Source organism: Cnephaeus nilssonii (assembly GCF_951640355.1).
Source record: "Cnephaeus nilssonii genome assembly, chromosome: 9".
Taxonomy (NCBI): Eukaryota; Metazoa; Chordata; class Mammalia; order Chiroptera; family Vespertilionidae; genus Cnephaeus; species Cnephaeus nilssonii.
In genome coordinates this window covers 12,452,534-12,477,519 of record NC_137080.1, presented here as the reverse complement: position 1 = coordinate 12,477,519, position 24,986 = coordinate 12,452,534, and the positions used below count along the sequence as shown (strand labels likewise).

The 24,986-nt window shown below is 43.1% G+C and overlaps 1 protein-coding gene across 4 annotated transcripts in view; it reads left to right on the top strand.

The window, feature by feature from the left end:
* The window catches only part of MCM9 (minichromosome maintenance 9 homologous recombination repair factor), a 67,114-nt gene extending 44,214 nt beyond the window's left edge, over positions 1-22,900 (top strand). For 3 of the 4 annotated variants that reach the window (XM_079780331.1, XM_079780329.1, XM_079780330.1), the window contains 6 exons: positions 1,746-1,920; positions 12,247-12,449; positions 13,955-14,158; positions 15,230-15,312; positions 15,789-15,934; positions 19,425-22,900. In XM_079780331.1, the coding sequence (XP_079636457.1) occupies positions 1,746-1,920; positions 12,247-12,449; positions 13,955-14,158; positions 15,230-15,312; positions 15,789-15,934; positions 19,425-20,874 (2,261 nt within the window). In that variant the 3' untranslated portion in view covers positions 20,875-22,900. Of the gene's footprint in view, positions 1-1,745; positions 1,921-12,246; positions 12,450-13,954; positions 14,159-15,229; positions 15,313-15,414; positions 15,935-19,424 lie in introns of those variants that run through there. The other variant, XM_079780332.1, reaches the window with a different exon arrangement.
* The last annotated feature ends 2,086 nt before the right edge of the window (positions 22,901-24,986 follow it).

Genomic DNA, 24,986 nt, shown 5'->3' with positions numbered 1-24,986 from the left:
GCCTGCCCTTCCCGGCCTAAGCCTCCACTCAAGGCTACAAAGTTTCAATTATAGAAGGTAAACAAATCCAAACAGTAATGGTGGCAGCCACAGAGCTGGAAAGAGCAGGAGGCTAGGGTTGCCCCCCGCTTTCTGCACACCCTGGCCGGCCCAGGCCTCCACTTAAGGCTACAAAGTTTCAATTATAGAAGATATACACAAACCCCAACAGAAACGGCTGCCGGCCATGGAGTGAGCAGGAGGCTTGGCTCCACTCCAGGCTACAAGGTTTCAATTGTAGAAGGTAAATAAATTCCAGATACCAGGGCCTCCGCTTGGGTTGCCAGGGGGCTTGGCTGGCCTGAAAACCACTACAGGCTCCTCGCTCAGGCCACCCCACGCCCCAAGGGAACCCCCACCCTGATCCGGGACACCCTTCAGGGCAAACCAGCTGGCCCCCACCCGTGCACCAGGCCTCTATCCTATCTAATAAAAGAGTAATATGCAGATTGACCATCACTCCAACACACAATATGGATGCCCCCATGTGGACACAAGATGGCCACCACAAGATGGCCAGCAGGGGAGGGCAGTTGGGAGGCACCAGGCCTGCAAGGGAGGGCTGTTAGGGGTGACCAGGCCAGCAGAGAAGGGAAGCTGGGGGCAAACAGGCTGACAGGGGAGCAGTTAGACATCAATCAGGCTGGCATTGGAGTGGTTAGGGGGTGATCAGGCTGGCAGGCAGAAGCAGTTAGGGGCAATCAGGAAGGCAGGCAGGCGAGCAGTTGGGAGCCAGCAGTCCTGAATTGTGAGAGGGATGTCCGACTGCCCATTTAGGCCCGGTCCCACTGGATCGGGCCTAAACGGGCAGTCGGACATCCCTCGAGGGATCCCAGATTGGAGAGAGTGTAGGCTGGGCTGAGGGACACCCCCCCCCCGCCCCCGTGCACGAATTTTGTGCACCGGGCCTCTAGTATATATATATATATATATATATATATATATATAGAGAGAGAGAGAGAGAGAGAGAGAGAGAGAGAGAGAGAGAGATACTCATATTGTATCATACAGCTTTTAAAGAGCTTTATTTATATTCTTTTTAAATATTCAAGAAAGAATCTATAAAATATTTTCCATTGTTATCCTCTTTTATATGTGGATAAACTTAGGCCTCGATATGTTATGAAACTCCCTACTATATGATAGCCAGAATGACAAATCCAGATTTAAATCCAAGTCTAGGTGACTCCAAAGGCTTTGCTTTTGACCACTCTGCTTTATTGACTGGTTTAAAAGATGAATTAAAATCAGATAAGACCTATGAAGGGAATCCTCTGTAACTGGGAGCAAATTTTTCATTTTCATCATTGGACTAATATTCACTGTTCTCTGTCTTTGGACCATTCTCTATAAACAGTACATAGTACAAAACCTCTTGTCATAAGGTCTCTGCAGATCTGTTAGCTCCTTCTAAAAGTTTCGACCACTCAGTGAGGGTACCTACCAAGAAGAGACAAAATTTGAAGACTTCTGGTTGCCACAAAATACTTTCTAATGCCTATTAAAATTTCAGAACATAGGATATTCCAAGACCTTTTAGTAACAACCTGAAATAATTGTTCTGATGCCATCCATTCTTGGAGTACAAATAAAAGCTTTGATTCTATAACCTTCCTGCTCTTTAAAATGTAGGTATTTATTTCCCTTCATAGGTATAAGATATGCTTTTGAAAATAAAAGCTGACACAACCTGCTTGTTTCCTTAGGTCTGACGGTAACTGCTGTAAAAGACTCAGGAGAATGGAATTTGGAGGCTGGGGCATTAGTGCTTGCAGATGCAGGCCTTTGCTGTATCGATGAGTTTAATAGCCTCAAAGAGCATGATAGAACCAGTATCCACGAAGCAATGGAGCAACAAACCATAAGTGTTGCTAAGGCTGGGTAAGTGTTAAATCTATTTGAATCGTTGAGATTAGTTAATACATGATTATGGAAAATGTGAACCTTATTGAACTGTAAGGTATGCTTGGTCCTCTCAGAGACACAGTTATCACCCTTCAAAACACATATTAATTTTCCCACGAAGGTGAGTGAGGGAAGTAAAAATTAGTTGTTGGAACAAAGAAAGGAAAACTAAAGTGTAAAATAAATGTAAGTTGATTTAATTCATGAAGGGGACTTGTGAAGAGCTTTCAATTCAGGCTCCAGCCTATTATCTCATTCAATAATTGTGTGTCTGCTCTGGGTATATTATTATGTTAGGAATTTTGAAAGATTCAAAAAGACAAAACATAATGTCTGCTTTCAATGGTAGTCTCCTTATATGTTTTTCTTACCCCTAATATATCTTACTAGAAGGTTGATCACAGCATATAGGAAAGTAAAAATAGTATAGATGAGCATAAGATGAAGTACCTGTTGTGACTTGAGGAGGCTCAGGGGTTGAGGTATGTGGATCCTTGGCTATACATGACCAATTAGAGAGAAAAATAAGCAGGTTCAAATAGAAATCCAGGCCCTGAGGTGGTTATGGGAAACATATTTGGCTACAAAGGCTGACCCCCAAGCAGGCTGCCAGGTCAGCCAGGCAAAGGAGAGAGGCAGAACTGTCTTAGCCTTAATGCTACCATTTAGGTGTGAGGCCAGCTGAGCAGGCAGATATGGCTGCCAGAAGTCTTCAAACAGTAGTGGTTACTTGGGAGCCAGGCAGACACTGGTGTTATAGATTATGTGAGACCTGTTTATGTACACTTGCAAAAAGGAAAGGGGAGCGGGGGAGGTAAAAGCAGGCTATGGCCCAGAGGAAAAAGGTACAAGAAAACTAGACAGAACTATTAGCAGATCTATTCCTTTTACTCAATATGTATTCATTCAGTATGTGAATACACTGAGCCGGCTGTATGCCAGGCACTGTGCTAGACACGGAGAAGTACCAAGATGAATACAACACTGTCCTTGAAGTGTTTGCTATTTTGTTGGGGAAGATGGACACAAGAGCATCAAAGTGATAAGTGCATAATAAAAGTGTTATGAGAGAACATACTTTAAAGTAATTAATGCTTCAAAACTACTTGTCAGGGGAAAGCTGAGATAATAGTTTACTAAGTGTCTTCAAGGCTACTTTCTCTTCTCATTATGCCTTCATTTAATTAGTACCTCTGCTAGTTGGTGGAATCTATGGTTTATTTTGATATACCTTTTCCAGATGAAATCTGGAACATTTTGAAAGATTCCTAAATAACGCTGGCATCAGGGAAAATTGGGACAAATGCTAAGAGTGTATTTTAGAAAGGGAGAACATTGGCAGTGCTATATGATAGGCTGTGGAATAAATCTTTATAAGTGAAAATATTTTTATTAACCACTCCTACTGCCTTTACCCTCTGCAAGTGGGAATTAGTATGACTCTTCTGTGCTAGTCTAAGTTCCAGAAGTAATGTTCTTGTAGATAAACAGTTCACTATGACACGCACTGACTGGACAGTCTTGTCATTACTATAACTCTTCATGCACTGGAACAATGCTTTTCACACTAATTTTGGTGAAGGGCTAGTTTTAATGCTTTCTTTAGTTCATCACACCAATATTTTTATAAAATACAATAAAATTATTTTAAAAATGAAATAAAAAAGCAAAGATACAAAATATAAGCCTAAGTTCTTCATCCAGTTAGGATGGAGAAAACAGTAAGCACATGTTACTCCCATTCTAACAAGAAAAATCCATCTAGCCAACAAAATCATGTCTTGAACTTTTAAGAGAGTTGAGTTTACAAGGAAATCAAGGAAACTTAATTCCAAAGTGTGACAAACCCCTCCAAGGAGAGATGAGGTACACAAACTGCCATCCTTGACAGCTCATAAGTGGAAGAAGTGGCTTCCGTAGAAGCAAATAAGGAGAAATAACTAAAATTTATTTTAAATTCCTCACTCCCAAATTCTAAGACTTCCCTTTCTTTGACCAGCAATGTAAAGGCTTCTGTGCCCTCAAATACGTCGTTCACTGAGCCATCGTCCTCAAGGACCACTTCAGGTTTCCTTTGAGATTTTTGATACCTTGCAATATCGTTTTCAGGATCTCATTTTTTGTTTTCTCTCATGTTTCTCAAAGTCTGATTGATTGTGAAGGACTTATTTGAATTCAATCTCCCTGCAGATATTAGTGTGAACCACTGGATCAAAACATCTGGCTAGCCTCCAGGGCTGCAGGGATTCTCAGATTTTTTTTAAAGTGTCATTTCATATACACTGCACAAAGTTATAGAGTTCATTTTTAAAATGGGAACTATGCACTTAATTATTCCATAGAGACTGTTTTTTGGGTAGAGGTTAAACTTTATCCATGTGGTGGGTGTATACCTGCAAGGGTATATCTTAAGCCTTACACCCACCATTCAGATGTGCAGGAGGCGGCAGGGAACCAGTCAATGTGATTTCTGCAGTGTAAAAACTTGTTATGGGTAGTCAGAATAGAAAAAATGCTAAAACACTAAGAGTGTATAGCATGCCTAGAGTCTATTAAAATGTAATTTAATAGTTGTCATTAACCAAAATATAGGTCTCACTGAATCAGTGCATGTTTGAGAAGACCAATAATTTTGTTGTTCGTTGCTTATGTTACTTAAATCTGAAACCATTTTCAAAATTTGGGATTTTTAAGACCTTACATTTGTCCTGGCTGCTTAATGAAATAGAAAAGGAAACCAAGAAGCAAATGCTGCTCTATGAGTTTAAAAGGGGTTATTAATACTAGTTTTTGAATTTACCTGTCTCTTTAAACTGTGCAGATCAGTTCCTGTGCCCGGGGAGTGGCAGCACAAGGCCTCATGGCGGTGTGGAGTCATTTGAGAGAGCTTTTTGTGATGATGATCTTTAAGACTAGACTACTGACCTAAATAATGATTTGGGAAAGATAATGGTTCATTATATGCAAGGTTCTTTTCAAACTTAACTAGGATAGCACCTCTTCAAGGACAGGATACAGTAGATTCTTAAATAATAGAGAATATCTCACTATTTCCTGAAGACACGTTAGGAGAAAGTTGGGCATTGCAGTTCTATATTTGGTGCTACTAAATTATACTCACACTAGAGGTCGGTGCACCAACTTCGAGTGGGGTCCCTAGGCCTGGCCAGCGATCAGGGCTGATTGGGGCCAGGCCAGTCAGAGCCAGGCCAGAGAGGAGGCGACAGTTGCCAGACTGGGCACAGAAAGAACGGACACCGGACACAGACGCCGCCATCGTCAGCACCCTGCCACCGCTCGGTTCCCTGCCTCCCCCTCTCCTCCTTCCCTTGCCACATGGCAGATGGGCGGCAGACCGATTGGGGCCTGCCGGCCAGGGTGGGGGACAGCACGGAAGGTTGGCCGCCGGCCCCAAGGAGGGAGCCAGCCCTCAGCCCCCCTGGGAAAGGGGCCACGTCTGCCACCACCTACCCCCATTCCCCATCCCAGCCCGGGGCCCAAAGGCCCTGGGCAGGGTTGGGAGGGGAGGCGACAGTCACCGGGCCAGGTGCAGAAGGAATGGATGCCGGATGCCAACACCACCATCTCCGGCGCTCTGCACTGTGCGGCTCCCGCCTCCCCCCCTCCTCCTTCCCTCGCTGCCGCACCACCATTGCAGTGGGCCGATTGGGGTCTGTCGGCTGGGGGGGAAGGAATGGGGACAGGAGGTTGGCCACCAGCTGCAAGGAGAGAGCCGGCCCCGTCCCCCGCTGACTGGTCATTCTGCTGTTCGGTCGATTTGCATATTATGCTTTTATTATATAGGATGCCTGGATAGGAAGTGCAGTCTGAAACAAGATGGCAGTTTATTGTCTCACTCAGTAAACCTGCCTGAGCACTAAGCAGTGTCATGCTCTCTGCAGGCCGCTGACACCACTGAGATGAAAAGGCAAGGCCTTTGTTCTCAAGGTGCTCACAACCTGTAGCGAGACAGACAAGAGAACATTTATCGTGCGCTTTGACTCTTAACAGCCACAGAAGAACCACGGCACCAATCCCCACTTGCTGTGCTACAGTTTTCTAGTCCATACCCGGCCCACGGCTAGAATCGCTGAGGCCGGACCTGGGAATCTGTGTTATTGGAACCTACCTGGGTTCTCATTGAAGAGGCAGGCTGAGGGACCACAACGCCGGATAAGGTTGCTCCAAAACCAGGCACCCTGTTGGCCTCTTCCTCCCAGGATCTTGTGAAGCTGCATCTCTGGTGGCATATTCCACAAACTAGCCTCAGACTGAGGGGGGAGGCTGAGAGAGGAGGGAGCCACCCTTCTGCCCAACCCCTGAGGGCGCCGACCCCTAGGCCGGAAGGGGCTATGGAACATGAGAACACTTCCTTAGGGCCTCCAAGCATGCCACCAAGATATGAAAACCTAAGTTCAGATCAAGCACTATGAGGGTTTTCTGTTCTTCCCAGATGATATATATGAGCAGTGCTTTTGCCCTTTCCTCTTTCCTATTCCCATTGCTTGTGAATCTGCTGTTTCTACTCATTGAATCAGTCTAGACATGAATGGGAATTTATCAGCTTTATCAGCCCTGTTAGAGATAAAGGGAGGGTGTATGTCCCAGCAAGATAGATTACAAAAAATCCTATATAAGAAAGAGGTAATATGCAAATTGACCGTCATGCCCTCACAAGATGGCTGCCTATGACCAGGCCAGCAGGGGGATTAGTGAGGGACGACCAAACGACTGAACAAGCAGGCTGCATGGGGCAACCAGGCCGGCAGGGGGGTTAGTGAGGGATGACCAAACGACTGAACAGCAGGCTGCGTGGGGCGACCAGGCCAACGGGGGGTGGGGGGGCCGTGAGGAGTGACCAGGCTGGCAGGGGGGGGCAGTTAGGGGCGACCAGGCCAGCAGAGGAGGGCAGTTGGGGGCAACCAGGCCGGTGGGGGGGTGCCATTGGGGGTGACCAGGCCGTCAGGGGGGGCAGTTGGGGGTGATTAGGCTGGCAGGGGGGGTAGTGAGAGGCAACTAGGCTGGTGGGGGGGGCAGTTAGGGGTGACCAGGCCGGCAGAGGGGGGCAGTTGGGGGCGACCAGGCTGGCGGGGGGGGGGGGGACAGTAAGGGGTGACCAGGCCAGCAGGGGTGGCAGTTAGGAGCAACCAAGTCAGCAGGGAGGGGGCAGTTAGGGGCGACCAGGCAGGCAGGCAGGTGAACAATTAGGAGATAGCAGTCCAGGATTGTGAGAGAGATGTCCCAGAATGGAGAGGGTGCAGGCTTGGCTGAGGGGACTCCCCCCATGCATGATTTCGTGCACCAGGCCTCTAGTATACATATAATGGATTGTGAGAATATCATTAATATGTTTTCATTTTATATAGTTTTGTGGGTTTTTACCCCCATTTTTGGCATACTCCTCTTTAGGAGCGCAAAGATTATTATTTTTTTAAAAAAATACATTTTATTGATTTTTTTACAGAGAGGGATAGAGAGTTAGAAACATCAATGAGAGAGAAACATCGATCAGCTGCCTCTTGCACACCCCCTACTGGGGATGTGCCCGCAACCAAGGTACATGCCCTTGACCGGAATCGAACCTGGGACCCTTGAGTCCGCAGGCCGACGCTCTATCCACTGAGCCAAACCGGTTTCGGTGCAAAGATTATTTTTGTTTGTTTTTTACAAACATACCATTTATTTTGATTCTTTCCTTTGACTTTTTCTCATCACAGCTTTGAGACATAATTCACATATTAGATAAAATCCACTCTTTTAAAGCATACAATTTCTTGGATTATAGTATATTCATAGGGTGTGCAACTATCACCACTGTCTAACTCCTGAATGTTTTCATCACCCCAAAGAGAAACCTCGTACCCTTTAGCTGTCAGTCCTCATCCCCTCCATTTCCTATGTCCTGTCTCCCCTAACCTACTTCCTGTCACTATGGATTTGCCTGTTCTGAACATTCCATATAAACGGAATCATACAAGTTGTAACTTTTTGTGTCTGACAGCTTTCACTTGGCAGAATATAATGTTTTTAAGGTTCATCCAGGTTGTCACACCTGTCAGTAGTTTGGTTCTTTTTTATGGCCACTACCTTCCCACCGTGTGCTCACCTGGCCTTTCCGCAGTGCATGAGTGTGGACAGTGAGCTGTGTCTCCCTGCTTCTTTTTATGAGGACACAGATCCCATTGTGGGGCTCCACCCTCATGACCTCATCCAAACCTAATACCTGTCTAAGGCCCCAGCCCATATCATCACACAGGTAGTTAGGGCTTCCACATAACGAATTTTGGTGGGACACAAATATTCAGTCCATAACAGCCTCCGTTACTTTCTTTTTTAATTGTGGTTAAAAACACGTAACATAAAATTGACCATCCTAATTATTTTTAAGTGTATAGTTCAGTAGTGTTAAGGGTAGTCACATTGTTGGGCAACTGATCTTCAGAGCTTTTCCATCATGCAAAACTGAAACTCTGTACCCATTAAACAACACTTGCCATTTGCACCTTTCCCAGTGCCGGGCAACCACCATGTTACTTTCTGTTTCTGTGAATCTGATGGTTGCCTGACCTGACAGTACCATAGGTTCTTTTACCGTCACTCCATTGGCTACACTTAGTATTCAGCCCTACTTACCTGTAACGGGGGATGGGAAACCTAATCTTGCTCTGTTCCCAGGGGAAAGGGAAATAGCAGCTACCTCCACAGCCCAGAGTTAAGTTTGGAAGTGACAGAATGTAGGTGAATAAAGCCGTGAGTGAAGACAGGAATCACCTGTAAAGGATGTAATGAGAGACCGTCACAAAAACAAAGGCACCTTCTGCAGGGCCTGCAGTGCTGACAATAACGTGTACAATATTTAGAAAGGTCACTACTATGTTGGTAGGAAAGTTAGCCTATGTAGATAAAAAAATGGGACAGTAGTTTTTTTGAGAAACTGGAATGTTTCCACTGCAAATTAACCAGAAAAAAACAAACAAAACAGAAACATATTAGCATGATTAGTTTATAACTGTTGAAGCCTGTGAATATGAGATGACCCTGAATTTTAGAAATACTGAATTAAGTAAAGGTTTATTTTTTGTCACTTATTTAGTGCATGTTTATTGAGCATTTAATATGTGACAGACAATGTGAGGATTATAACAATAAGTGACAGTCCCTCAAGGAAGATCAAATTTAATAGGAAAAAAAGTAAGGTAAGTAAATAAATGCCTAAAACATCAGGAAGTACTTACTATGCAGGAAGTACTTAGGATTAGACTGTGTCTTTGTATCTGTGTTTTCAAAAGCCTCATTCAGTTTTGAATGCAGTAATGTTTGTATCACAGGTCTGCAAGCACCCAGGCTTATACAGTATTCTGTCTTCCCTTCTTTCCAATGAGCAGAGACCACTCTGTCCCTCTTGGCACCGTCCCCAGGCCCTTTCTGTGCTACAGGCAGCTGCCTGACTTATTACCCCACACGTTTCCGCTTCCCCTGCCCACCCCTCTGCTTTCATCGCCGGCACTTCTGCTCACTGCTCCTCAGGCAGCCATTTTGCTTCACATAATCCTTCCTTAGCCCCCTTCCTTAGGCTTACTCTTGTCTTTTTTTTTTTTTTTTTTCAGTTACCTCAGAAATAATTCACCACCTTCTTTCTCTCTTTGCTACTTCATTTCCTTCTAACACCACGAACTGCTTTAAGATCAGATACCTTACAGATATCCAGGAGTCTCCACAGAAGTTTCTCTTTGCTGATGCTAATGCTGATAGCCCCCATCGGTTGCACACGTACTGTCTGCTTGTGGGCGCTGTGTTGAGCTTCCTCATCTGCCAGCGTTTCTACTGTAAACTAGCGGAGGCAGAGACCAGCTGTGTGCCTTTTTGAATTCTCAGTATCGCTCTTTGCACACAGGAAATGGCTTATAAATATTTGTTGACCAGAGAGGAAGAACAATCAATTACTTTCGCCTACATTGGAAATAGTTGTAAGGAATTATTTCATATGCAGTTGTATTTTATTTTTATGTCATCGCCAGTATTGCAGCAGTAATCCTTTTTTATGATAAATGCCAACGGCCTCACTTCAACGTGGATTAAATGTGCTTTGGTGGGATTCATTAGGAACCACTTACTCCATTGTTTTTAGGGCAATCTGGATTCTACCTTTACAAAACCATTTGGGCACATAATTTATAAGATGTGAACTGTCTGTTCAGAATATTTCCTTTTCAGTAATTTTTCTTAAAAAATGATTTCGTTTTCAGTGAAAGTACCTTGTTTGTCTTTCTCTCCTTTAATGGGTGTCTTTTTTTTTTTTAATATATTTTATTGATTTTTCACAGAGAGGAAGAGAGAGGGATAGAGAGTTAGAAACATCGATGAGAGAGAAACATCGATCAGCTGCCTCCTGCACACCCCCCACTGGGGATGTGCCCGCAACCAAGGTACATGCCCTTGACCGGAATCGAACCCGGAACCCTTCAGTCCGCAGGCCGACGCTCTATCCACTGAGCCAAACCTGTTTCGGCTAATGCGTGTCTTCTGATGCCACTTACCACACACTAGGATTCTCAAACTTTTTCAGTCTTAGGGCATGAGGTAATTGCTAGAGCCAACTGGAAATAGATCGGGGATTAACAAACGCGGCACATGTCGCTGATGCCATGTTCCATGACTGCTGAGAGGCAGACATGCCACTATAATTAAAAACAGTCATCAGCAGCAGAGCAGTTTATAGGGGGAAGTGTTACACTTGTTATTGTCAACGAATATGCTATATTACCTTGAGGACTTGCCCATCATTAGTAAGTTTAAAAACAATATCTAAGTCAGGCATACCCATACCTATCTTGCCACTGCTCCATTTAGGACAAGCATGTCAAACTCAAAGGCTAACATGGGCCAAATAAACAGGGTTTAAGTTTATGTGGGTCGCAAAAAAAACCCAAAAGCTTCCATTTTCATAGAAACGTAGGTTTATTTTGATAGAGACATGCTGAATACAAAGGGCTGACAAAAATGAGTAATTGTTAACATAAAATAATATAACATTTTAATAAAAATTAATATTTTTTCTTGAACATTAACTTACCAGACACTGAATAACTGCACAAATTAATAAGCGTAATGCACATAAACTGATTTTTCTTGTTCTTTGAAAGCACAATATTTCCTGTTGCGCACACCAAACAAGTCAGTCCAAGACTAATGATGTGGCCATCAGCTGCTAAAATATTCGCTGCTAGTATTAGTGGAGAGAAATGGTGCGCCTGTGCAAAAGGCGCGTAAGGGAAATGAATGCAACACGGTTATAGTAATCAGTCACTAGCGAACGTTGTAGCTCATCATAATAATTATGTTAAAGGATATTGTAAAAATTAAGTAACGAAATTTTTATTAAAATGTTTCTTACATACCGTTATATTGGCTGGGCTGCAAAAATATTTGTTGTGGGCCGCATGTGGCCTGCGGGCTGCGAGTTTGACATGCTTGGTTTAGGACTTCGTGCCTCTTCCTAGACCATTGTCCTTGTCTCCTCGCTGTGTCCATCCATGGTCCTCACCATCTAACCCATCCACCACTCCCGGGCCCCTTTCCTTCACTGTTACTCCTCAAAAACTCAATGCTAAACAGCCTTTATTTTTCCTCATTTCCCTGGTCCTTTCCTCCCTGTCTTCATCCCTACCTGCATCTCTCTATTTCTATTTTTTGTTTCTTTCACTTTTAGAAAAATCAAAACAAAGTGACACACAAAGTTTTTGCTTCAACTAACTCACAATTCTACAAAATCTCTCTCACCCTCCACCTTCACCCTCTCCATGAATATATATATTCTCCACTTAAAAAGTCCACATCATGAAGGGCCCTGTTCAAAAGCTACTTTGTAATGTTCTCCAGATCATCACTTCCATCCACATAGATGAATAGATATCACCTTTATTTCTCCTGGGACCGTTATACTTCTAGAACTTACCGTATTCTTCTTTGTCTTACCATTATAGCTAGTAGATTGCAAGCTTCTTAAGACAGTGTCCATGTTTGGTTTACTTTGTATGACTCTTAGCCTCCAGCAGAGGGTGTGCTCATAGTAGTGTTATAAAAAATGTTTATGAGCATTTATTTCTCTACAAGATAGGCTAGTGTAAATATACTGTGTTGAACTTGGTGTTTGTGATACATCCTTATATCATTCCACATTCTCTTTCACATGAGTTTCTCTAGATTTTCAAGATGCAAGAGCAGCCCCTTTCATTAACAAGTTTAATCTTGCTTTTTATTTGAATCTCAACAGTCAGTGAATTGTACCCTCTCTCTTGGTAGCCTCGTGTGCAAGCTGAACACAAGGACCACCATCCTGGCAGCAACTAACCCAAAAGGCCAGTACGACCCACATGAGTCTGTGTCTGTGAACATCGCCCTTGGCAGCCCACTCTTAAGTCGATTTGACTTGATCCTGGTTTTGCTTGATACCAAGAATGAAGACTGGGATCGTATAATTTCCTCTTTTATCTTAGAAAACAAAGGTATGTGAAGACAAACAAATTGTTGACAAAGGAAAAATGTGGACACAGCCAAATGAAATTCTCTTTGAAGAAAATTAAATAAATACCCAAGGTACCCTACTAATGGGCAACAGAGAGATGCTTAGACTGAAAGCAGTGAGTGGACCAGTTAGTGAGCCAGAATAATGAGCAGGAGGTAAAGGGCCCTTCTCTGTCTGCCACTGATGAGATTATGGTTGTGAATATGTTTTTATGATGAAAGGGGAGAAATCTTATGATATATAATTATTACTTCTTGCATGCAAGGAAAACTGGGTTGAATTATGAAACAGAAATCTAAATAAAGGCTTCTCTTTCAATTAAATTTGATTTACTCAAGTATTACTTAAGTAGAGGCCCGGTGCATGAATTTGTGCACTGGTGGAGTCCCTCGGGGTGGCCTGCGGAGATCGGGCCCCAGCTCGGGGCCCCAGCCTCACAGCCCCAGCTTGTGCCCCCAGCCCCGCAACCCTGCCTGGCACTCCGCCTTGGCCTGGCACTGACCCCTCACCTGCTCCACCATCCCGCCTACAGTGCGATCGATCAGGGCTGGGCCCCTTGCCTGGCTTCCTCAGCGCCTGGGAGTCAAGCCGTGGCTCCACCACCTGCCCAACTCCCTCAGCCGCTGGTCGCCATCTGCGGGGCTATAGATTGGGACCAGGCCCCCCACCCGGCTCCCTCTGCACCTGGGAGCCAGACAGCAGCCCTGACCCCCGCCGCCACTGCTGGTTGCCATCTGTGGGGTAATCAGCAGGGTGAGCAGGCCCCCTCTCACATCCGCCTTGACCTGGCGCCGCCCGGGGCCCATCGGGGCTGGCAGCGCCTCCACTGCCACCTCTGTCAGTGCTGTGTTGCCGACATCCACCATGTTCGGCGCCACTCCCTGGTGGTCAGCACACATCATAGTGAGCGGTCGAACTCCCTGTCGAACAACCGCCTGAGGGGACAGTTTGCATATTGGGCTTTCATTATGTAGGATACTATAGGGTAGAACAGAATTATTCAGAATTGACCCCTTTATTAATCTTAGATCCTAAGACTGTTTGTTCTAGAACTACTAGTATATGCTGTGCAGAAACAGGTCTAGATTTCAATGGCCACAAAACCTAAAGCTGATCTTTTTAAAAAAGTATAAGACCTTGGCTGGTGTAGCTCAGTTGCTTTTATCCCATACACCAAAAGGTGGTGGGTTCGATTTCTGTGCAGGGCACATACCCAGGCTGCAGATTCAATCCCTGATCGGGGTGTGTGCAGGAGGCAACCAATCAGTGTTTCTCATATTGATGTTTCTCTCTCTCTCTCCCCCCCTTCCTCTCTCTAAAAATTAAAAAAAAAATATTGTCATATTTGAGGGGATGATTGGGAAGGCCAGCATGCCTTCAGCTAGAAACTTTAAAAAATAAAGAGTATAAGAACTCTATCAAAGCCCTTAAAATGAGATATTTGCCTGTTCTTAGAAATTACTGACCAACACCTAATATGTACAGGTTACCCAAGCAAATCAGAGAAGCTGTGGAGCATGGAAAAGATGAAAACCTACTTCAGCCTCATTAGGAACCTTCAGCCCACGCTGTCTGACGTGGGCAATCAGGTTCTCCTCCGGTACTACCAGATGCAGAGGCAGAGTGACTCCCGGAACGCTGCCCGGACAACCATCCGCCTGTTGGAGAGCTTGATACGATTAGCAGAAGGTTTATTTCATTCAGCAAATGAATTTTTTATGGGTACCCATTATGTACAAGGAATGGGGGTTGACACCGTGAGCTCGAAGATGAATAATCCCTACTCTGAGGTGCTCACAGGTGCTTATTAAAGTAAAGGCTCTGAGCTATGAAACCTCCACTCTTCCAGGACATTTATGGGTGTTGAGTGAAATGTAGTGTCATTAAGAAAGAGGAATCTTTTGTGATAGCTCAGGCTTTCTGATAGCTCCTATAACTTAAGATGTCATTCAGTTAGGAGGTCTTATTTACTGAGGTTTTATTTCTCAGGGGCAGTCTGTTAGCATTTTGGGTGAGATACTGCCTTGTTTGGAATTGTTTCCTATGTGGCACCCACCACTAACATAATGACACCAAATTAATAATGCCAGGCCCTAGCCCATCCCTAAGGCATGAGAGACATGCAGACTTGCAGCTACCATGCATCTCGAGATGTTTTCTTTTAACATTGGCTTTTACATTTAGCCCTTGTGTTAATAAATCAAAAAAATGAACATGAACTGACTGTACCATGTGATAACTTAATGTATGCTTAATAAAAAGTTCTATAAAATGGATGCACTTTACTTCTTTAAAGATTTGTAGCTAATATTAGAGCAAGAAATACATAAATTTTATGCTCATGAGTTTGGTAGTTTTGAAAAGCTCACAGATAAAGAAAATTGCCAGAGATGAGAAATGAGTTTAATTTTGTGTGTTTCTATAATAGACGAGAAAATGAGGATTAACAGTTGTGGAATATTAAACATATGCTTAGGTAGCCCCTTTCTTTGCTGGAGCCCAGAGTGCTTTTCATATAAACAGACAGAGTTGCCATGGGCTGTGTAGAAGGATGTGGCCCTTTATTACAGGAACAGCCTTAAAGCGAGTTGAACTTAGACTTTTGTGCTTGTTCTGTGAAAAATTAATTTGTTATTAGTAGCTCATTCATAACATACAAATTTTTGGAGGAGGATCAGGTAGAGTACTACATTTATCACCGCAAATATTTATTTTAAGCATTTCTGTCTTTATGATTTGAAATGCCCCTCATTTTCTCAGCTCATGCTCGCCTGATGTTTCGTGACACAGTGACTTTGGAAGACGCTATTACCGTGGTGTCAGTCATGGAGTCCTCAATGCAGGTGAGGACATTGGGTGCTAATATCTGAACTGTAATTATAAGCATCAAGTAAAAGACAGTTTGTAGCATATCAGGAGTTATTATTTAAATGATTATATTCTAGACCTGATCATTTCTGGAAATATATCCAAAAAAAACCATTTAAAAGAAGGAAAAATATTGTCATGGAAACATTCTCTGCCTCAGTATAATTGCTTTTCCCATCGGTGTAAAGTGGTGGGTCTCAATCCATCTTCTCCTTGATATACCTGAGCGATGGTCATGGTCTTACTAGTGAGAGCATGGCTTCGCAGAGCAATGCTTGCCAGCAAGAACGGGGGAGAAGATTATTGAAATTGGAAAATGCCCAGGTGATTCTCATTTCAAGGTGGGAGTGTGGAGGGCTGGGCTTAGCCATCTGGGACCAGTGGTGCCTAGTGTGGACTTCTCTGCAGGCTGGCTGGTGACTCCCGGGTGTTCTCCATTCCTCACCCTCAGGGAGGCGCACTGCTGGGAGGCGTGAACGCACTCCACACTTCCTTTCCTGAAAACCCTCTGGAGCAGTACCAGAGGCAGTGTGAACTTATTCTGGAAAAACTGGAGCTGCACGACCTCCTGAGTGAAGAGCTAAGAAGACTTGAAAGGTGAGAAAAGAAAACCAAGAAAGGCATGTAATGAGAAATCTTTATTTGGCATTTAGTGAAACAAGGGAAATATACATTAAGTGGAAAGTCTGTCTGTGCTATTGTAGGGGATTGTTTCAGTTATCTATTGCTTATAAACAGCTACCTCAAAACTCAGTGGCTTAAAAAAAGACATCACCCCCATTATAGTGCTCACTTTCCTAGGAGACAGAAATTCAGGGGTCTCACAGGGATGGCTCATCTCTAATCAACATAGTATCAGCTGGAATTACTCATACACCTGCATTTAACTGGGAGCTCAGCCGGTTTGGGATCATCCAAGATGCTTCCGTCACATGTATGATGTCTTCAATGGGTGGCATAAATGGCTGGGGCTGGCTGGGCTCGCTCTGCTGTAGGTTAGTCAGGATACTGCCATGGTAGCTTAGGACTCCAGTATAGCAGAGCCTGAGCTGCCAGGTCTCCTACGGGCTGGGCCAGGACTAGAGCAGAGTCATTTCTGCCACGTGTAGAGCAAGTCACACGGTCACCCCACAGGCAAAGTGAAAGGAAATAGACACCACTGGGTGATGGGAGGTGTGGCACAGACATATGGGAACAGAGGAATGATGGCTGCCATCTTTAGAGACCACCTTCCAAAGCTACATCTTCTTGACTTGCTGGTTTGGTGAGCCTCATGGAGAACGCTGACTGGTTGGTTGCTATATGTGTGTTGTAAACTATATATAAATTTACTCTGTGCAGTAAAATGGATAGCACTGGGTCTCAATTACATGAGAAGCACTAAGGTAAGCTACCTACAGTTCACACCCAATATGCACAGTTGCTGCTGGTGAGTGGGCTCTACCATGTTTGCTTTCACCACTTTTTCCTCTTCTCTTTCATTCGCTCCCTGTACAAACTAGAGCAACAAGGCGCTGGGACTGCTGCTAAGAAAGAGGAAGTTAGATTCCAGGAGCCATCTATCCCAGGCCAAACCCAAACACAAAATACCTACGTGGCCTTCCCATCTTTCCTCACCAGGAGAGGACATGTGCAAGGGAGTTTATATAAAGAATCTCTGTGTTTATTAATATTTTAATTTTATTATTGTTTCTAAAGCTCTCTTCCAAACATAATAAATATTTGATATTAGTCCTGTGTAACCCTGGTGAAAGAAATTCACGGTAGAAGACTGAGACGCAGAATGGTTTTAGGCCAGCCTAAGCTAGTATGCTGGGCAAGTTAGAAATAGAGATAACTATCCTCACCTCCACCTGGTTCCTCAGCAGCAGTTTTCCTTTCCTGCATGCCCAAATCCATGACCTTTAACAATTTACATAGCTAATAGACTAAAAAATCCTCAGTGAGGATGATGTATTTTATTTTAAAGAGGGAGATCATCCTACTGGTTTTGGAACATCCAAACAACTCAGGAATGACAACAGCAATGTTTCAAAACTCACCTTTCTAAGGACTTGTTAAAATGTGGACGTATGGGAAGGAACGTGCATCACCTGAAGAACTGTTGCCTGGAATTTAATGTTGCATGTCCCTATATAGATGAGCTTCTAAAAAGCTAGGCTTTGAGTCTGGGCCTGTGAAGCAGGAGCGAAGAATGGCGAGTGTATCCATTTGAGTATCTGCATGATCAGTTGAGTGGCTGGATAATTGACCTGAATCTGGTTATTGGTGTTGCTCTCAAAGCTGGGGTCTGGGAATGGGTGCGTGTGGAAGTGGAACGGCTGCAGAAGGAGAATGTGGGCGCCCCGCTGGGATTGCTGACTGTATTAAGTAAAACCTTGAGCATCCTTTTCGTGGCTTTCTCTCCTATATGTTTCTTCCCTTCATCCAACAGAATTCTCTTTTAATTTATAAAGCTCAGCACAGCCTTCCTGGGGAAGTGTGGGGCTGGCTTTGTCCTACTAATGCACCAGGTGCCAGCCTGCGGTAAACTTGCACTTTGTATAAAATCAACCCCCTGTCTTTGGTCTCCTGGTTTTTTAATGACCCAGAGCATGGTGTGAAGATCAAAGCGATTCCTTTGGTTCTTTTATGGTTTGATGTCGCGGATCCTTTTCAGGCCCGCCCTGGGCCTGCCTTGGCTTTTGGAGACACTGCTCGTTGTGACTGACCATAAACGGATCATTTTGACTACCAAAAACATGTTGGATTCGGGAAGGGAAGGAACGCGAGGCTCAGAATCAGAGTTATGTGATAGAAAAGTAGCAATTGGACTTAACCAAGTTCAGAATGATTCTCCTGCAAGGAAAAAAAGGGGGGGGGGGGGAGAGTAGGTGATGATCTGAAAGATAGGATTTGGCCTTAAAATGTTCTTTTCTTCTGGTATCTCTTTGTAATGTAGAGGCCTGTTCGGTATTGATCCTCAAAGCAACAAAACCAGGTGCGCCACAGATGAAAGTGTATTACCTCTAGAACACAATCTAAAGCTAATCTTAACAGTGGGAAAACCCCAAGTAGCATACGGTGTATCCCCTTAGGAAAGAGGTGTCTATTCCTTAAGGAGATCACATATCAATCATAAAACTATTTGTATTTTTACCACACTTTTCTCTGGAAAATGCTTTTAGTGACATCCTGCCTCAAATGGTAGCCATTCTACTTACCTCCAATCCGAGTGCAAAGATGCTGTCTTCTAGGAAGTTATAGTAAAACAGCAGACTTTTTATGCAGTGGAGAATTTAATTTTCAAAGTTAGAATTAGACTAAAATAGGGGGCTAAATTATTATTCTACTCCTGAGAATTTCCTGTCTTTTAGGCCATTGTTATGGAGCTTTAGTAATTACTAGTATCCCTGACCTCAACTTGCTGATGAAAGTATACTAGATAGTAGTAACTTTGAAAGCTGCTTGTTTTTTTATGGGGATTTTTTCCCCAAAAAAATATTTTTGTTGATTTCATAGAGGAAGGAAGAAGGGGAGAGAGAGAGAAACGTTAATGATTAGAGAGAGAGGTAATCATTGATTGGCTGCCTCCTGCGCACCCTCTACTAGGGCTCAAGCCCACAACCTGGGCATATGCCCTGACTGGGAATCGAACCATGACCTCCTAGTTCATAGGTCAACACTCAACCACTGAGCCACACCAATCGGGTAGAGCTCCTTTCTTGATCAGCAATAAGCTACTGTGCAAATAGCTAGCAGTCTGTATTGTAGTTACACATATAACACGAGAGATAAGACTGAGCATTTTTATATTGACCTTCAAACTCTCTTAAATGAATTAAGTGGACTTTCAGAGAGAAGGGAAATGTAGGCAAACTCAGCACTTCATTTATTTTTATTTTACTTCAATTTAAGGTTAAATTAGAATGATTATCAGATCACTTAATCTCTATTCTGATGAAAACAGAATAGAGACTGTATTTGGTATTAACCTGGAATTATGTTGGATTTATCCCTTTAGATGGCATCTCAGACACTAAAGAAATGAAAAGGGTAAAGCAAATTTCCTTCCCTTCAATACATGTTTTTCTTATTTCTGCTACAGGTTACAGGGTCAGAGTGTGTCCCCATCCCAGCCAAGGACAGTGGAGGCAGAGACTACTCCAGGGTCCTCGGCACGTGACCCAGGGGGAGAACCCCGATTCAGAACGTCAACACAGCAGGAAGTGAATCGTGGCCTCCATTCCTCTCCTACCAGATGCAGTCCCAGGGGAAGCCCACCTCTCGACCCCCCACCCCACCTGGGGCCTGCTAGGTCAGCACGTGGAAAAGAGTCAGCTCAGCACGACAGCAGAGATGCCGGTTTGGATTGGTTTGACTCCCTGACAACTCATCAGATTGAACCGAAAAACACTGTTTCTGTGTCTCCTGGTCCCAAAACAACTGCGGGGAAAGTGGCTTTGAAAAACTCCAACAGCACATGTCAGGGTGAGGAAGAGAGTGAGCCAGACCAAAGGAGCAAACTGGAAACTGGACTGCTTCCAGCACCACGAGAGACAGGAGCTCCATTGAGGCCAGAGAGAGGTGAGGGTAAAAAGGAAAAAAAGGCAGCAGTAGTTTGTGAAACGGCGAGAACTGCTGATGAACCAGACTCGGTGCTGACTCATCATGTGCCCAGGAAGCTGCACAGGCTGCGCAAGGAGAGGGCCCAGGAGCTGTACAGCCGTCCTGCCAGGGCGCCGTCACAGCCCACAAGCCCTCCTCATCCTCCCTCCACCCCCGTACGTGGCCCAGAAAGAAAGAGGCAGAAGTCCCTCCCTCGGGGGAAAGAGCCTGAACCTGAAAGTGTTGAGAGTTCGGGTGCCCCTGTGGCCAAACTAGCAAAATTTACTTTCAAACAGAAGTCAAAGCTGATCCACTCCCCTGAGGACCACGGCCACGTGTCTCCTGGCAGAACTGACATAGCAGTTCGGAGTCCGAAAGTTTCCCAGCGTGGATCAAGAGGAGAAGCAGCTCTGTCGGTGAAGGGTCCAGAAAAGTTGACCTCTGCCTCGGGAAATGGAGGCGCAGATCTGCTGCAGGGGAGGGCAACGGGGGTGTCACAGCAGTCATCAGGGAAGGACGGAGCAAGAGCGGAGAGGGCACGTGGCCCCGGAAAGAGAGAGATTCAGCCTGAATTTGAGCTTGGGAACGAGACTGGGCATTTGCATCTCACTGGTGAGAGAGACAAAAAGGAAGGGCTTTCGTGCAGTAATAAAAGCAGCAAGGTTCATGCTTGCTCATTAGCCAAGTTGGCCAACTTCTCCTTCACTTCCTCCCCTGAATCCAAATCAGCGTCCCTGCCTCCTTCTGAGAGGAAGAACTCGGGTGAGAGAGGCCCAAGCCCGCCTCCCACGACCACAGCTACAATGCTTGGCAGGAAAAGGAAAACTTTTCAGTTGGAGGGGTCCCCTGAGAAACTCAGTCTTTCCAAAAAGTCTCTCTTTACTTTACCAGAACTAGAAGATGAAGCATTAGATTTTGATTGGGATGAAGAAATGAGAAAAAAGCCATAATCATGAAAAGCTTGCTGGTCAAATTTCATCTTTCCCAACTCGACACAGCACCTTTGGGATACCTTCATGCTATTTATATATGGACAGACTATTGGCCATATTGAGTGCCATTCTAAATACCAGTTCCCCAGTCACATTTTGTAATTTCAGGTTTATCTTCATGATTCATCAAGTTGTTTAATCATTATAGGTTTATGTGATACCAGCCCTTGGATCAAATTAATTGACATTGTGCATAATTTTGCAGAATGGAATACTTGCATTCCCAATGATGTTTGTTTGTTTTGCTTTTAAGGGGTGGGTCTTCCCAGGATTCCTTCTTTCATTCACTCAGGAACAAATGTCAGGATAGTAGCACTCATAGAGCTAATAAGATAGATGAACTCTTCTATTTTTTCCTTTCTTTTTTTAAACCCCATGATGTACCAAGTGTGAATATTTATTATGATTTGACAAAATTGTACGATTTTTCTAATACTGTTTTTGTGTTTATTATGTGTAAGATTAAAGGTGACTAATGCTTTTCTTTCTTTGAGAGGCACCTCACAGTTCCATGGTATTTCTAAAGATCTGGCAACTGGTCAAATAGTAGCTTTCTGAAGTAGTGGCCTTTGAGTTTTTCTTTCTTCCTTCAGCCAGTATTTTGTGCTTCAGATTATTTTTATCATTTGGGGACTTCCCTTCAACACAACTTCAGTCTTGTCGTTGGAAGGAAAGAGAGTATGCAGTTGTCTCAATCATATATCACGGCATCTACCCAAATAGTTGATATGGAAACATGATTCCTACTATTGTGACTCATTTGTCTTTAAAACCAAACAAATGTGACTCTATTTGGTAGTAATAGACAACCCAAGCTGTGTCTTTCTTATGTCCTTTAAAATCACTTTCTTTGGATTCTAGCAGAGACTCTTAGGAATTTACAATTGCAGAATTTATCTTCTGAAATATGAATTTGTAAAAAAAAAATAGATTCTTTCATTGTCTGAGGGATTTTTAGACATGAAGAATACTCAAAAGACATACGTAAGCAGTGATTTAAAATTTTTTATTGCGCATTCTCTTAAACCTATTCTAAAACATCAAGACTATGGTTTTGAACATTTATTATTTCTGTGCTTAATAACCTCATAGTTAGTATGAGTCTTAGTGCAATATATTCCTAACCTTTCAGTATTAATACTTCCCTGGGTTTTAGTATTTTTATTAGAACTTAAGGGAAAAGGAAAGGATTTGGGTTATTGACTAGTTGATTCTTGGTCTGGACTTGTTCTGATTGTGTAGACAAGGGTAATTCAGTTAAACCTAAGCCACAGTGTGGGGCTGACTTTTGTTTTGCTTTATTTATGGTAAACTTTTTAAATACCTTTATTAAAAATTTTTGTCTTTGAAACTTGGTGTCTTTTGCAGTAATGATGTATTAAGCTTTACATAGATGATAACACCTAACCTCTTGGCTTATCGTTTAGGGTATTTGATCTGTTCTTTTTTGTCATTTAAAATGGTTGTATTCCTGCCCGGCCAGTGTTGCTCAGTGGTTGAGTGTTGACCTATGAACCAGGAGGTCATGGTTCGATTCCCAGTGAGGGCACATACTTTGGTTGCGGGCTTGCTCCCCAGTGGGGGGTGTACAGGAGACAGCCTATCAATGTTTCTCTCTCATCAATGATGTTTCTATGTCTCTCCCCCTCTCCCTTATTCTTTGAAATCAATAGAATTATATTTACAAAAAAAAAAAAAAGGAAAGAAAGAAAAAAAATGATGTATTCTTTATCAGTAATCTTGATTCTAGAGCTTTTTACTTTTACTCAGCATACATCCTATTATTTGTGCTAATGAAGCCACCCTATTTTTTATTTTAGTAATTTCTGATAGGATCATTTGGCCAAGTTACAGTTCCATGTGTTTGTTCTTCACTGCTTACCCAGATAAAAATAACTATATATGTAAATATTGTAAATAGACATAATTATTAGAAGTAATAAAATATTCAGTGTGAACACTCCCCTATTTGCTAAAAAATTAAACTTGTATCACAGCCTGCTTTTGTGTTATGACTACCTTGCTGTGCTTGTATTTGATGCTCAAAGTCTCACAACTGGGTCAATAGGAAGTCCTTTATGCTGACACCAGTGTTCTTTCATGACTGACATTGCTAAGAGCATCCATGCTATCTGAAAATAGCAGCATGTCCTAGACCCAGTTCTTCCCTGCGTCGAATCATAGAATCAAGGCACTGTATTTCCTTTAGAGTCTAATGGTGTTAGAGGCCAACTGTGTGATTTCACAACTAAGACTTTCTCTTAGATGGTGTTTAGCAGTGTACCAACATAGCACATAGGCATCTCAGGGGAAATATGTACAGTCTCAGAAATCAGATAAAGGAAAGTGTGAAAATAACCTTTAATTCTGAATCAGCATATCCGAATATTTTTATTTCAGGCCAGTGGACTCCTTGAAAACATTTGAATAATGTAAAATTATTTAAGCACAATAAAAGCCGTACCTAATTTTCTTTGTGAGAGAATGAAACCAGATATTTAAGTCTGTTACAACTATGTAAAAGAATTGAGTTTTCCTACACTGTAAAAGATATACTCTTCAGTGTGTAGGTGATATTCTATAATTTATAACAGGGATTTCATTGTAATTTTTAGTGTTTCTTTAAAATATAGACAAAACAAGCATATTATTTTGGTACCTTTAACTCCGGCTGAATTCAACCAAACTTTAAACTTTTTCTGAAGGAATACCAAAACTTTAATAATAGAGATCTATTCTTAGTTGACAAATTTCAATTCCAACAAACCTACGTATTTTTTATGTGTATATTGGTTTCTATGCCTTTCCCAAATGCTAAACCTGCCTAGCTGGTGGAATTACTGGAAAACCAATCCTAGAAAAAATCTTTAGAGCTCACTTTTAGCCAATGCACAACATTTGGGAGTTCAGACCAACCTACCCTGAAGTCTAGGTCATGAGGGACTACCCGGAAACCAGGTTAATCTTTCAGATGCAGCTTATCCGACAACCTAATTCCAAATTTAGCAAGCTCATAATATGGCATGCTAGGCCAGTGCATATTCCTCGGTATTCAGAACAACAACCTTTGTGTCTGCTTTCCATATTTTGAACATTCAACAAAGATTGAAAAAAGGCTCCTGGCTCATATTAATATTCACTCCTGATTAGGAGTGAATATTAATCAGGAGTGAATATTAATGCTTTTTTGTGTCCCATCTTGCAGGTGGCATAGTACCCAGGTGTATGAGGAGCCATTACCCACACTGTCTCCTTCGCTGCCACTCAGAGTTCATGCAGGAAACACATCCCCTGTCACGTGGGAAGCTGCCCCCTATGATGCCCTCTTCTGTTGTTCTTATAGCAGTTCCACTGTCTTCCCCTCTTCAAGGCTTAAAAATATGCCTAAAGGTAATATTTGTAAAAGAGAACTTAACAGTAATGTTAAATTAGGCTCAAACTGATGGTCTATGTATGTGAACACTCCAGTGCAAGCCAGGAAGGGAAATGGGATATTCTCACGGCCGGACCTCACCGAGAAGTAGGGTGTCAGTTATGTTTGAGCACAGACGGTTTTTAGGCCGCTCTTTACGTTTGTTTGGAAGCTTAAACCTTGGCTGAGTCGGACCACCAGAAAAGCATTGGGAGCAGAGCATATTTTTGTGGGAACAACTTGGTTTCATTTAGGATTTCCATAACAGTCCAAGCCACTGTTCATGTTTGTTGCTTAATATTTCCAACCTAACTTTTCCAGTGCAATGAGACCGGGTAGCAGAGCACAATTAGGAATCAGGCAAGTTCGGTTCTAGAACCCAATGATCACTGCCTGCAGCGTGACCTCGCTGTCTTCAGTGACCTCGTCCACAGCAGCAGAGGATCAGGCATTTCTGAGTCAGGTATTCTTTTCTTTTTAGACTTAACGATATTCTTCCTCATTCTTCTCATTAAAGTTGACATCTGAAAAAAGCATGCGTATGAATCAGTACTCTGAGTGGTCACTTCAAATGTTAATTTTTTGGTAGGATGTAAAAACAATTGTAAGAAAAAATATTGTTTAGAGAAAGGAAAAGAACAACCCTACAATACTAGTG